Source organism: Varanus komodoensis, unplaced genomic scaffold, assembly GCF_004798865.1.
Source record: "Varanus komodoensis strain SLA01 unplaced genomic scaffold, ASM479886v1 scaffold39, whole genome shotgun sequence".
Taxonomy (NCBI): domain Eukaryota; kingdom Metazoa; phylum Chordata; class Lepidosauria; order Squamata; family Varanidae; genus Varanus; species Varanus komodoensis.
The window spans coordinates 5446597-5460844 of NW_025335922.1; the positions used below are offsets into that span (position 1 = coordinate 5446597).

Here is a 14248-nt window from a genome sequence, read left to right on the forward strand (position 1 = left end):
CAAAGCTATGTAAACCCCAAAGGCATAATGGCTGGCTATAATTAGTGACCTTTACTTCAAACAAGCACTTTTTATTAGTTTTCTCAGCTCAATGACCCACGTGTTACTGAAGATCTGCTCCATTATTTTATAGTCCCTGCTAACCCCTTCTATGGATCGGTATAGAGGTAATTGATATAGAGGTAATCTGTGCAGTCTGGGCCCAATTCAAGTGTTGTCTTTGACATATAAAAAGCCTAAATGGCTTGTGACCAGGGTACTTGAGGGAGCACCTCTCCCCATATATAGCTATCTGCCCACTTAGATCTTCCTCTGAAGTCCTCCTCCAATACCCCCAGTGAAATCAAGGGAGAAAGGGCTAGGAGGGGGACATTTCCTGTAGAGGTGCCCAAACCCTGGATTTCACTCCCCAGGGACATACAGTTGGCACTGACTTCGCTTTCTTTTAGATGCCAGGTAAACGTTTCTGGATCAAACAAGCTATTAATTTAAATTGTATTCTGTTGTTATTTTTTAATTGTAGTTGTTAATTTATCTGGCTGTATTGGGTTATGTTGCGTATGGTTTCATATATTTTTATATTTTAACAATTTATTATTTTTATTTACTACTTTATTTTATTAACTAAAATATTTATTTATTAAATAATAATGTATTCTAATAATAATTAGAATAATTATTTGTTTATTTAAATAAACAATTTATTATTATCTGTTTTATTGTGTTTTATATGCTGGTTTCAGCATTTGTAAGCCACCCAGGGAAACTCAAGCTATGCAGCAGCATAAAAGTAGAAATAAATAAATAAATAAAATGTTAATAATCTGTTAATGTAGATCTCATTGTCAAGAAATCAGGAGTGTGCAGTGGGATTGCATTCCTTCTCCTACAGGTTCTCCCCTCTCCTGTATAAATTCCTCCCATTCTTCCCATTAGCTTTATTTATGGCTAAACATTATGGCTACATTTGGACAACACAACAAGCAATGGTTAAGTAAATCCCTGTTGTTCGAAGGAAAGTGAGCATGGTGACTCCAGTTCATTTCCACTGCACTAAACAACCCAACAATTCTAGGTTTGCAGGTTGTACTACGTAAACCATCTAGGGATGGAGTATCCCTGGGTTGTTTACCTGACCATGGGAAGAGTCAGAAGGTAGCATCCTCACTCCCAGTTACTCACAACAGCCAACAGTTTGTTTAAACAACAGTTTGTGTCATCTGAATCTGGTATATATCACCACAGATATTAACAATGCTTGTAATTAACCGAAATCACCAGTCAACTTAAGTTTTGCTGGCTAATGGCCAGCTTCAAATATCAGTTCATGGGGAATTTGTGTTCTCTCACATCTATTACAGTAGCTATACATTTGCACTGGGGCCAAATAAATATTCTTGTACTACTTAATTATCAGGTACTGACAAATATGCATAACATTTTCTAACAGTGAGGAGGCAAAACAGAATTGCTTTAACATTTGTTACAAGGGTATCCAATCCATTAAGGGGAACATGTAATTTCTCCCACCTTTATCTGTAAAAATGTTTACAATGTAGTCACTCTAGGCTTTATTGGTCCTTGTTACCCCCCAGGTTTGTTCACGTCCATTGTTCCAACGAAGTGTTAGGTTAGGGCCACTTCTTAGAATACTTAGAAAATCTTATTCGCAGAATACGGTTGTCTGTCCCAGAACAATACTAATGAGTAGCTGAATGTCAAGATGGATATGTATCTACAGGACCTGGATGAATGTTCAGTGGGTAAGGTCAGAAGCTTTAGGCATAGGTTGTATACCAAAAATGTAATATGAGTAATTATCTGCAAGATCAGGATTGCCTGTACCATGATGTAAGCTGTCTGTAAGCAGTTTTAGAATCAGAACGAACCATTACCAATTTTGTTATGAAGTGGCTAAATCTTTACTTGGCCGCTCCATTTTCTATCCGCCTGTTTGCTGCTGTTTGTGTTGGAAGATCTCTCCTACTGATCTTACCAGTCCATGGTCTATTTTAGTAGTTTGTCCTTCTAGATTCTAGAACTTTTCTACAGGGACAATTTATCATATGCTTGTAATTCCCCACTCATACTTGTTTATGGCTTATTTAGACAATGTTGCTGCCCTCCTGTTTTGCTTCTGTCTCTAACAAGCACTTTCAGTGAGTATTTTTAGAGCAGCTTCCACCATCTTTTTTATTCCTAGAAAAACACTGTTAAGGAGGAGAATCCAGAATAGCTACAAAAGGTTTGGTAGCATTCAGAATTTTCTGTCTGGGGGCACCCTAAGGTTCTCTGTGACACAAACTTTTGTGGATTGAAAAAGCTTATTGTGACCTCAATTTGTACCATGACAAAACTGTTAAGTTTTTAATTAAAATTCTTTATATATGTTTTATTATAACAGACTAATATGTCACCCTTGGATCTATTTCTGCTGTGGCTTCTCATATGCAACATAAATTTGTCCAGACTGATTTTTAACTGATATTTTCCATAGATTTATTTACAAAACTTAAACTGCTCCTGCCCGCACCCTTCTGGTGCACTGGCATCACTCAAGGTGCAATGCAATCCCATTGACAATGACTTGTGAACATCTCTGCTGCTTCATTCAAACTGTTATTTATTTGGGTATTTTTACCCCGTCCAATACATTGCCAGTCTCTGAATGGCTTACAAGTCAAAATCCAATAAATACAGATAAACCCAAATAATACAAAATAATCCACAACTGAGCATAAAACATAGTTCAAATATTAAACATTAAAATTACGGAAAAATAAAAAGGTCTTGTCCTGGTGCCGAAAAGTATATAACGTCAGCGCCAGGTGGACCTCTCTAGGGAGCACATTCCATAGATTATTAATTTAGCTGGTGAATGCTACCTGCTTTGTCTATCTGTGTGCCCAGGTGTCTAACGGAATATTCTATGTGATAACAACTGAAGGCACAATCTAACCCTCCCAACCCTGAACACGATGGCCATGATATGCAAGGTGGAAGGAGCATATAGGTCATTCCTGCACATCTCCTGCCTGTGCTTAATTACCAATGTCAGAATCTGACCTTTGGAGGCACTTTGGAGCAGGATGGAAGGAGTCTGAGGTGCTGCCAGGATATTTTGTGCCTTGGCAACACTGGTCTCCTTCCCTTCCTACCCACTGGGAAACCCCCAAATGTCCTTTGCAGAAGCTGCTAAGCCTGCACAGTTCTTTCCATGCTGGCTGCCGAGCAGAGGGGTATCTGAACTTGGAACTGCCAGCTATGGGTCACAGTAATTTCCCAATCTAATAGCTGGGAATTTGGCCATCTAGCAATTTCTAGTGGCTAAAGGAGTGCTCTGCCAGGGATCCAGGGATCTGAGCCAGTCCCTGTAGCTGTCCTTGTTTTGATCAACAATAAGGTGCTAATTTTAATATTTATTAACACATTTGAAAAAACAATTATCATTTTTAAAACATCACAAATAAAACTCTCTCATCTTACATGTTTCTAGAGCAAATAGCCATTAATTACAACGGGATTCCATTTATGTACTAAATCTAGAGTTCATATTGAGTCATTTCTCTCAAGTGTTACATCAGACAGTTTATCAATTTCTGGCAGTTCTATAGCCTCCATTAGTAATTTGTGGATGATGCAGCCAGACTTTCCCAGGATTAGAACACAAACATATTTACCTGCTATAAGTAACATCATTTTAAACTAGTCCACATTTTTATTAAAAGGGACTCAGTTAAATCAAACTCCATGTTTCTCAAATAGATCTGAATAACTGGTCCCAGTAAATTTCACTTTTAATTCATAATCAACAAATCTCCTTGAGTTTTATTTTTTAATATTAGAAAGGCTGGATATAAGGGACCAAATGAGTAAACATAAATAACAGTACAATCCTATATATCTAATCAGAGGCAAGTCTTAATTGAACACAATTTACTCCCAAGGTTGGTGTGTATATGACTGCAGTCCCAAAGACATTTTGGCTTTATGCCATGGAAAAAATCACCAGCTATTTTCTTCATATCAAACTTCTGATAACAGTACAGGCTGTACTGGTTTTGGGTTTGTTTTTCCTGGCCAGTTAGGAACCTTAAATGCAATGTTCATTACAGTGATAGTCATACACCAAGAGTGAGCTGAGCTGGGGACTGCTGCAAGGCGGGTATCCAAAAGTAGGCCAATGAGGAGAAAAGAAAAAACCCAGGGGTACCAGCATGTTTGGGGAGACCTCAGGCACCGATGAATTGTCTTTTGCACAGGTAGTTCTCTATTTGGAAGACTGCCTTGTCAAGGTATAGTTTAAAGAGAGCCAGTGTGTGGTGGGGTGGTTAGGAGTGCTGGACCGGGCCTTGGGAGATCCAGGGTCTGGCTCCCACTGAGTTACTTTGGATCAGTCACAGACTCTCAGCCTAATCTACTTCACAGGGTTGTTGTTGTGAAGACAGAATGGAGAGAGGAACCTTGTGAGCCAACTGGAGTTCTTTGCAAGAGGAAGAAAGGCAGGGTATAAATGCCATAAGATGATAAGGATAAAGAACTGTGAGATGCAAGAACAGCAGGATCCCTGATATCGCCTATCAACCACAGCCACCTGGATAGGCTGAACAGGCAGGCACATGGGTCATTAAATTGTATTTCTAAGATAATTATTACCACTATTCACATTTCTGTCCTATCTGTCCTCTTGCCAAGGCAGCTTACATGCTCCTTCCCCTCCTATTTTCTCCCCACAATAACCCTATGAGGTAGGCTAGACTGTCTCAGTAACTGACCCCAAATCACCCCGAGTTTCATGGCCGAAGCAGAGACTGGTACCTGGATCTCCTCGGTTCCATCGACTCTTCTAACCGCTACACTCATTGGCTCTCAAAGTATAATTGTTTCTAAATTTGCATTCACATGTGGAAAATTAGCATTAGCAAGGCTTAAGCAAATCTGGGGGGCTATTTTGTGGTGCTGCATTCTTTCTTTTTTTGGGAGGGGGTGGGGGGAATGCACCGTAAGAGAACCTCCTGCTTTGCAGAAGAAGAACAACAACAAAAATTCTTGGGAAAGGAGAACACCGTCTCCACCCTCCAAGAGCTCGATAAAAATTGGATGCATTCAGTTGTGGCAGGGAAAGAAGAAACAGGATATCCTAAAAGAAGGCATGGCTGAGCGGCTGACCGGCTGAGCAGCATCCACTCCCGATGACACATCTTTGCAAGCCCGATTTGCTGACCAAAACAAGGCAGCTGACCAAGAAAGCTGCCGAGCTAGGCTTGTGCAAAGAAGTTAATGGAGGCAGGAAGATCCGCAACGCAACACTTCCGGCTGCCCTTCGTCGGCTGCCCCACCTCCTCCCAGCAACAGGAATCGGGAGGAGCGGCGCTGGGCGAGTTGTCGGCTAGCAGACGGGGCTGGCGGACTTTGTGCGCAACAGGCAGCGGGAGCCACCTGCTTACCCACCTGGGCGGCTGCGGAAAGGCCGCCGCTTCCCTTCCTCCTCCCGCGGAGCGAGAGAAGGAGACGCGCCCGTGCGCACCGCCTCCGAGTAGGACGTGTCAGCAGGTCGCTTGGCCGCCGCTGCTTTCGCAGCTGAAGTCTCCAGCCTACATCGTTCGCGGCCGCGTCTCTCCAGCGCCAGGCAATGCCCGCCGTCGACAAACTCCGCCTGGAAGAGGCTCTGCAGGACAGTCCGCAGGTAACACGGCTGAGTGGGGCCGTCATCGGAACGGTGGTCGGGAAGGGAGGAAGCGGCGCCAGCGGCCAGCTGGGTGCGAACGCGGAGGCGACCTGCAGCCGGGGCGGCCGGCCGGGCGGGCAGGGTGGCCGGGCGCGAAGTCTGCAGGCTTGCCGATAATCCAGAGTAAGGCATTATGTGACCAGGATGACCTGTCCCTTCTAATCTTTCTTTTACGGATGCGGCTTCTGGCTGCGTCAAAGCAAACCTGTGAACTAGGTGAGCTTTCTGTTGTTTTTCATTGCTGTTTGGAAGCAGATGCATGTTTAAATCCTCTTTAACAATTAGTAATATGATGTTCTAATAGTTCCACGACTGCTTTTTCTTTGCCAAGGAATCAAAATGGAATGGTAACCATAATGGTTAAAAGCGTATTAAGTGGGAAAGGGAGTGCTTTTGTTTTCCTTTTTTCAGTCTTTTTTCCAAATAAATAAGCTCTTCATGGTAAAAGTGGCATGTTTGCAAGACTAACAAAAAAGTCACAAATTCTTTTGAATTTATCAAAATGCTTCATTTGGAGTAGAATACAATTCCAGGGAATCTGTATTATGACACAAGATGAAAAACAAAACTCTAGCCTTTGTAGACATGATCTAAGCTATAAAGGAATCTGATCCTATGAACAGGAAGAAAAAGCCTGATAATAACAAAATAATAATTTGTATTCTACCCATCTAGCATGTTGTGAGAGCACACAGTTCATGCAGCTGCTGCTAAATCTATAACATCCCTCCATTTTATAAGGTAAAAAGTAAGGAAAGCTTTAGAACAATGGGTAATTATGCAGAGTTCTTTGGAGATATTAATAAGCTTTGGAGGGAGGAGGCAAAGAAATATCTTTATCATTGCATATGTATGAGAAGTTCCCTGATGATAAATCTAGGTCAGTTTTAACAGGAGGTGCACTGCACGTACCTCTCCTTGCAATTTTGGGGAGGGAAGGGAAAGATAATTATATTTGTTTCCTTTTGTTCTCCTGATCGCCTAGGCTTCATGTGAATAACTAACTCCCCCCATGTCAAAACATTACAGTGTATAATTAAGATAAACAAATTATTGAGACTCCACCATTAAGATCTTTAATAGAGTGTTAAGGGTAAGGAGGAAGTGGTTAAAACTCAAAACTTCTTGTGTATACCTTGTGTTTGTCTAGCAGGTGGAGGGTAAATGGGGTTTACACAAGAGGCTTTACTACCAAGTATTTTGCCCCGCAGTTTCCTTCATTGAGGCTTTTGGGTTGTTCTTTGAGACAGATTGGTGGGGTGTGTGTGTGTATGTGTGCAAATGGGGTTTCTGATGTGCAGGCATCATGTGACTTATCTAAATGGATGCTAGTATTTCAAAGGCCAGGATGCTACTAAGCCTGACTGCTGGTTTATGCAACACCCGGGAGAGAGCAGAGGCTGCAAAGCACATTTAAAAAATCATGGCCTGTAATCTTCTATTTCTTTAAGGAAGTCACAGTGCAATAGGCACAACTGCTGAAGTTCAGGCATTCCTATTCAAGGATGCTAACTTATCCAGTGTGCACCATTTTCACGTCTGTTCTCTGAGTTACTTGAAGTGACTCTCCTAGTTTGCAACTGAACATCCAGGGGAAGCAGCTGGATTAGTGGGAGAGCTTTCAGACATACAATCCCTGGAGTTCAAAGTGGTTCAGGAAAAAAAAATTCTCTAATTAATCTTGCTTGTGTTGATGTGGATGAGCAGGCACAGAGACTTAGTTGTTGTTGTTGTTAGTCGCAAAGTCGTGTCCGACCTATTGCGACCCCATGGACAACACTCCTCCAGGCCTTCCTGTCCTCCACCATCTCCCGGAGTCCACCTAAGCTCGCACCAACTGCCTCAGTGACTCCATCTGGCCACCTCATCCTCTGCCATCCCCTTCTTCTTTTGCCATCTAATTTGGGTTAATCACAAGTATAATAGCATTGGGATTGGTTCTGAATTTTAAAACTAATTCTGTTTAATGTTTACCTTTGTTACCTGCTCCAAGTCTTTAGAATGGGACAGGCCAAAAACTTGAATATATGAGTTTATATGAAGGATAAATTCTATGATCAGCAAGTTTTCCCCTCGAGGAGTTATATTATCAGTCTCTTTTCAGTGATCCAGTCTCTGATTACTTGGAGATGTAATTATTGTTCCAGGGTGCAGATATTATTTCAGTGTGGGGGAAAACACAAGAAGACCCCTGCATCCCTTTCCTATTTAAAATATCTTATTGAGTTTAATCTGTATGCTTTCTTCAGATAAATATTTGGTTGGAAGCTGTGTCAATTCAACAAGTATGCGCTTTAGTAACGTGCTGCTGCAAAACTTTAATACAGTGCATTTTGCCAAGAATGCTCAGATCACATTCTCCATACTCCCCTTCCCCTTCAGATGCTGCTAGCCCTCTGACCTGAAGAGGAAAATCAGTGTTGGCTACTGATCTCCAAATCCTTTCCCCATTTTCTTTTGGTCCAGGAGATAAACCAGGATTTACCTGGAGCACATATAATGCTATTTTACTAGATGCATACACAGCTTCTACTCTGAACGAATCCAGCATAAATGTTAATATGGAAGAAACCTTTACATCTGAAATATTACACTGTTTTTCCTGTTGGAACACTTTCACCTTACAGGATTAAAAGTTCAATGATATGTTTAGAGCAGCTGGACAAAGAATGGATAAAGAGCTTTTTAACCAATTGAATTCAGTCCATTGTGTTTTATTTTTATTTTTGCTTGATGACTGATACTTGCCCCTGTCATAAGCAGATCATGTCCAGCCTAGTGTCCTAAGAAACCACTTGCCATTGTAACTGCATTATGATAATTACCTTACAGGATCAAGGTTATGGGTGTTGTGGATATTAAATAAACACAGTTCTGTGAAATGGATGTCTCAGGGAAGGGAATTCAGGATAGAAGCCTTGGGAGAAGAAAAGAATCTTCCTGGTAGCAACAAATTGACTGAATGTCACAAGGATTACTGCAAGGGATAATGAGAAGGATTCTTCTCAAAATATTATCCGCTTCTTAGGCATGTTTGCCCTCCCAGATAGTTTTTCTGGACTTGACCTTGCTGCATCAATGAAAGCTCTGTTACTCTCTGCCTTAAATTGTCACAGCTCACTTATTAAAGTTTATTTAATTAATTCCTTCAAAAAGACACACGATCACTGCTTGCACCACCCAATCCTCCTTTTTCTTGCCATGTCTCACCCTGATGGTCATGTCCATAAGGCTGAAAGTTACAGAAACATCAGCTACTCCAGACTGGGCCAGTTACAGGGAGTACGTGACTCTCATGTTACCACAGATTCACCAGTCTCTTTCTGGGCAGAATTCAAAGTGCTGGTTATGTTCTGTGAAGCCCAATATGGCTGGAGATTATACTATTTTCTCCCATATGAGCTTGCCTGGTTCCATTACAATGTAAAAGCGGACCTCCTTGCTCCCCGACTGTGGAGCACCTGCCTGATGCTGCTACTTACTTTATTCAAATCATTCTTCATAATGCACCTTCCTTGGTGGCTTCCTAGTCCTTAAACCCCTTTACATCAGAGTATGTATGATTTTTCAAGTCCCTAACTGATGAGTTGACAGTGTAGAGCCATGTTGGTGTTAGTTATGGGAGTCTTGTTTTTCCCTCTTTCATTTTTAAATGTTGGAAGGTGCAATGGGAAAAAAGCAGCTTTATCATTGCAGCATTATTGTCCTGAGGTCATCTCACGTTTCGATTAACTCACACAGCAGGCCGTATTTCATTTATTTATTTATTTATTTATTTATTTTTCAATTTATATCCTGCCTTTTTTCCTACAAAGGGCTCAAGGCAGCTTACATCTCCTCCATCTTATCCCCACTTTTATTGCTGCTTTCTACAAGATTTACGACGTAACTGATAACTCTACTCATGAGCCCCTCGCCCGTGCAGTTGCTGCCTCTTTCTGAGTTGACTACGAAAGCAGCACGTGGTATCAACCCTTCCTGTCTCATCTTTCCGCCCGAGGGCGTGGCAGAGCCTTGTCCCTTCGTCGTAATTGGCTCTGTCTCGTCAAGGCTCTTCTGTCCCAGGCAGATGATAATTCTCCTGCTGAATCCTGTTCAGCAGCTTCAGGGTCTGGAGCGGAGGGTGCATCTTTCTCAGGCAGTCCAGAGCTGGAATCAGAGAGAGCTACTCTCTCAGACTCTTCCTCCTCGGTCTGCGGGGGGGGGGGGGGGGGCATGCTCAGGGGCCAAGGGATGAGGTGGAGGAGAGGTTTCTTGCTCAGCAGCCAGAGAGTCAGGCTGTGTCTGGGCCATCTGAGCATTGGTTCTCAAATATAAGTCTCCTTGGTCAAATGCCAAACTCTCACTGCCAGCTCCTGTTTCTTCCTTGCGAGTAGACGTCTTGGCCAAGGCGTCACGCACGACAATTATTGAGTTATGGACTGGGGATATAGTTTGAATCTTAAAATACTCAGCCTTCATAATGAGATTAACTTTTTTTGGTATTACTTTTGCAAAATTATGAATGCAAGGTTTCTTAAGAGCTGAAAAATTGTTGCTGATCACCGGACCTGTATATCTGGAACTATCAGTGACTGAGTCAAGATGTTTAAAAAATTGTTTAGTTGAGCATGCAGTTCCCCAGATATGTTGGACAGCAACTGGCAGAAGGCACCAGCCTGAGGAATGCTGCTTTAATTTCACACCTGTCTGAATCACTCAGATTCGATTCACATGAGCCACGACATTGCCCTGATTCTGATATGGTTCTCCGTGTGGATCCCTTCAGTGATTGAAATCCTCCCCGGGTCCCTTTCCTGAAAACTGCTGCTATACTCATGATGAGCTGTGTAGGAAAAGCCAGACCACAGTGTGCAGAGGTGATAGGTGGCCAAGAGATTCTTAGAAACTGTTTGCAACTCTTGAAACATTGGAAAGGGAAAAAAGCCTTAGGGTGCAGTCCAAGTGGGATGCCAATAAACCTCCAAACTCCCTGCTCCTCCTAGCTGGTTGGCTATCTAGTAGCAATGCTTTGGAGAGGGAAGGGAGAAGGCTGGAATGGCACCTGGCAGGCCTAATCTTTTTCCCTCCAAGCCTTCCAGAAGCACCTCTTTACACCTTCCTGGAAGACCTTACAGAAGCAGCTGGCACAGTTCTTTCTGTGCCAACTGCAAGTGGGTTGCGGTTGGGGAGAAGGATCTGAGTGCAGATCCCATCACAGATGGAGCTCATTTCATACCTTGGATCTGGAAATCCAAAGCATCCTGTGGCCCCTAAACACTCTCTGGGGGCCAAAGGATTTCTCTGTGCAGCATGAAACTAAACATGACGTTGACCACATTAATGTGCAGGGATGTTTTTGACAGTACATATTGCATCAGCTGGAAGGGAGGTGATAATTAACGGGATCAGAGCAGAACAGAGATTGTAATGCTTTTGTCCCACACTGTAGTCCTTCTTCTGAAGCTTGTGTTTGCTTTTGACAGAAATCTTGTATGCATGCCAGTGGGGATTTCTAGGATGACCAGGTGCCCTGCCTTACCAAGGAGAGTCCTCTGTTTGAAGAGCTGTTCAAAGCACCCAGGTCACCTGGTCATAGTCTTCCCCACTATGAAATTTTAGTGTATTTTTGTTTAAATTATAGTAGTTGCACCTAAATGTGCATCTATTCGTAGAAATTCACCTGGACCAATTTTGTGCAAGTCTGTATTCTCTTTTGTCCCCCTTTTGGATGAAGCATTTTTCTCTTCTTTGGCAATGCATAAATGGCCACCTTATGTATCACTGTACCCCCGTCAATGCAAATTGCACCTTCTAAGGACAGTTTTTCCTCTATCCCTTTTCCCAGGGTTATTCAGCATAGCTGTATTGTGAAACATTAAGTGACTTCACCCAGCATATAGCTAAACCAGGGTCTCATTAGGCCACCAAACTTCCTAAAATTCTCATGCCTCCTTCCCAGTGTCACTTTTGTGCTTTGATCTCAGATTTTTTCTGCAAGCTGCCAATGAGTCTGTGCTTCCTTTTGACCAAATAAAGTTGTATTTTTTGAAAAAAAAAAGTACTCAGAACACTATCTGAACTTCTGCTGCATGTTCTGACTACTTCCCGTTATCTTGTGTGCTTCCTGAAGACTTCAAAGAAGGAAGAACTGCTTGGTAAGGAAGAGAGCAATAGGGAACAGAAGACAGAGCTACAGATGTTTGGGACTTGAACTCCCAAAAGCCTCTGCTCACATGATTCATGGTCAGGAATCCTGAAGTTGAAATCAAAAACATCTGAAAATCAGCTTTCTGTCCACCCTTCACCTAGAGTGTCTCTGCAGCAGCCCATCCATTTATGATCCCTCTTGATCTCACCTGTATATTGATAATTTTTAAGAAATCATTTTGAAGAGATTCATGAGTAACAGACCACCCTCGGCAGTTAATACAGCCTCTGGTAAGAGACTTGCACTGAATTGAGCCAAAGTTACCCTGTGACTTGCATCTGATTAGGTAGTGAGGACCACTGTGATGTAGAGGTGGGGGTGTTGGACTGGAGACCTGGGAATCGCCACTCAGCCATGGAGCTCTTTGGGTGACTTTGAGCCAGTCACCCAAACTCTCAGCCTAACCTGCCTCACAGGGTAGTCCAGTCCAGCACTATGCTGTTATGAGGATAAAATGGAGAGGAGAAAAACCTTGTAAGCTGCCTTAAGTTCCTTGTAAGAAGAAGAATGGGATATAAATACAGTGCAGAAATAATTATAGGAATGTCTTGGAGGTGTATAGGACTTTAAAAATACCCCAACTCTCCAGCTGGCCAACAAGTGCACCTTTCATTGCAGTCCTGTGGTTGCTGTTGCTTAATTCTGAGTAGACATGCAGAGTCACATGCAGTAGAAACTAGTATGATTTAAGGAATAATGGTGGGATTTGGGGATTTTTCTGCCCTGCCCACTTCTGCCTTTTACCTCAAGAGCTGCTCCAAAATGGAATTCAGCCCTCAGATTGCAGTAAACTATGGAATTCAGTACCACCTGGTGAAGTAATGGCCGTCAGTTTGGGCAGGTTTAAAGGGGATGAGGGTTAAAGAAGATAACACTATTTTCATAGTGGATAACACACCTTCATGGAGGATAACGCTATCTCAGTGAATGCTAATCATAATGGCTATATATCACCTCTGGTATTGGAGGTACCGCTGGATGAATTTGGGTCAAACACTGTCTCAGCCTACATCACAATGTTGTTAGAAGGTTAAAAGGGAAGGGAAGCATGAATACTACCCTAGGTTCCTTGGAAGAAAGGTAGGATATAAGTACTGTCCCTAACAGAGGAAGATTGTTAACAGATCCATAATTTGCCCAGGGCCACTGGGTCAGTCCATTGCCATGGTTGGACTGGAGCTCAGGTTTTGCAGCTTTAAGCCACAAAACCTTGTCTTTTTATAAGCTTATTCTAGGGTCTTTAGAAACAGACATTTATACATACGTACTCATATCTTCCACCCTTTTCCTGCAGGCAATCCAAGGTGGCTCCATAATTTTGAGCAAAACATTTGGCTGTTGTGTGGAAGTTCACCAACAGCTGTTCTTTGTGAAGAAAACCCTTCCACAAAAAGGGATAGCCAAGCCGAGCGATCAAACAAACTCCTTAAAATATTGAGAGCACTTTAATGTCGATCTGACAAGGAACTGCTGATGTGAGTGCGTGGAGAAGGGAGGGAATGCCTGAGCTCTGAGGGCTCTGGAGGATGGGGTACCTGTCATCTGAACGCAGCCAGAGGTTGAAGAACAAATAGCATGTCAAATCAGCCACTTCCAGTCCTGGTCTCTGTTCATTTATATACACTATTTTTATATAGCTTTATATCTTAAAATCTTTAAGCAGTTTATCATACTAATATAGCATAATATAGAACAAGGAAACAAGTTTAGAATAATATAAAATAATAAATAATTGACAATATTGAAAACCATTCTGAAAGCCACTGATTCTCAAATGGGGAAAATATTAAGCACACAAGCAGAGCTTTGCAGGGTCAGACCAAACTCCTGTCCTGTCCAGCAGTCTGTTTCTCCCAGTGGCTAGCCAGCTTGCCCAGGGGAAAACCACAGGCCAGATATGAAGACAGCTAGTGTGGCATAAGGGTTAGAGGGTTGACTTGGCCATGAAGCTCACTGGGTCATGGACTCTCAGCTTAAACTTCTTCACAGGATAAAATGGAGGGAAAGAGAACCTTGTAAGCCATATCAGGTTCTTTGGAAGAGGAAGAAAAGGAGCGTATAAACATATCTAATAATAATACTAGATGATATGTAAGGCAGACGTGCTTATCTGGATCCCACTGATACAGCTAGTTATGATTGACTGGGTTAGAACTAATGGTGAACTGGTTGCCAAGCTACTGAGTCTAATCTCATGTTCATCAGTCAATAGTTGTCTGTATGCTTGAAATGCTACAGTTTTTGCAAAGAGGCCACTATCTCAGCAATGTGATTAAGGCATCACTTTGGACAGTCATTGACTCTCAGCCTTACCTACCTCACAGGGTTGT

General features: G+C 42.4%; 1 protein-coding gene across 1 annotated transcript in view; it reads left to right on the forward strand.

The window, feature by feature from the left end:
• The first annotated feature begins 5372 nt into the window (after window positions 1-5372).
• APPL2 (adaptor protein, phosphotyrosine interacting with PH domain and leucine zipper 2) overlaps window positions 5373-14248 on the forward strand; it is a 31851-nt gene continuing 22975 nt past the window's right edge. The window contains exon 1 of the mRNA XM_044441016.1: window positions 5373-5686. Within this exon, the coding sequence (XP_044296951.1) occupies window positions 5633-5686 (54 nt within the window). The 5' untranslated portion in view covers window positions 5373-5632. The remainder of the gene's footprint in view (window positions 5687-14248) is intronic.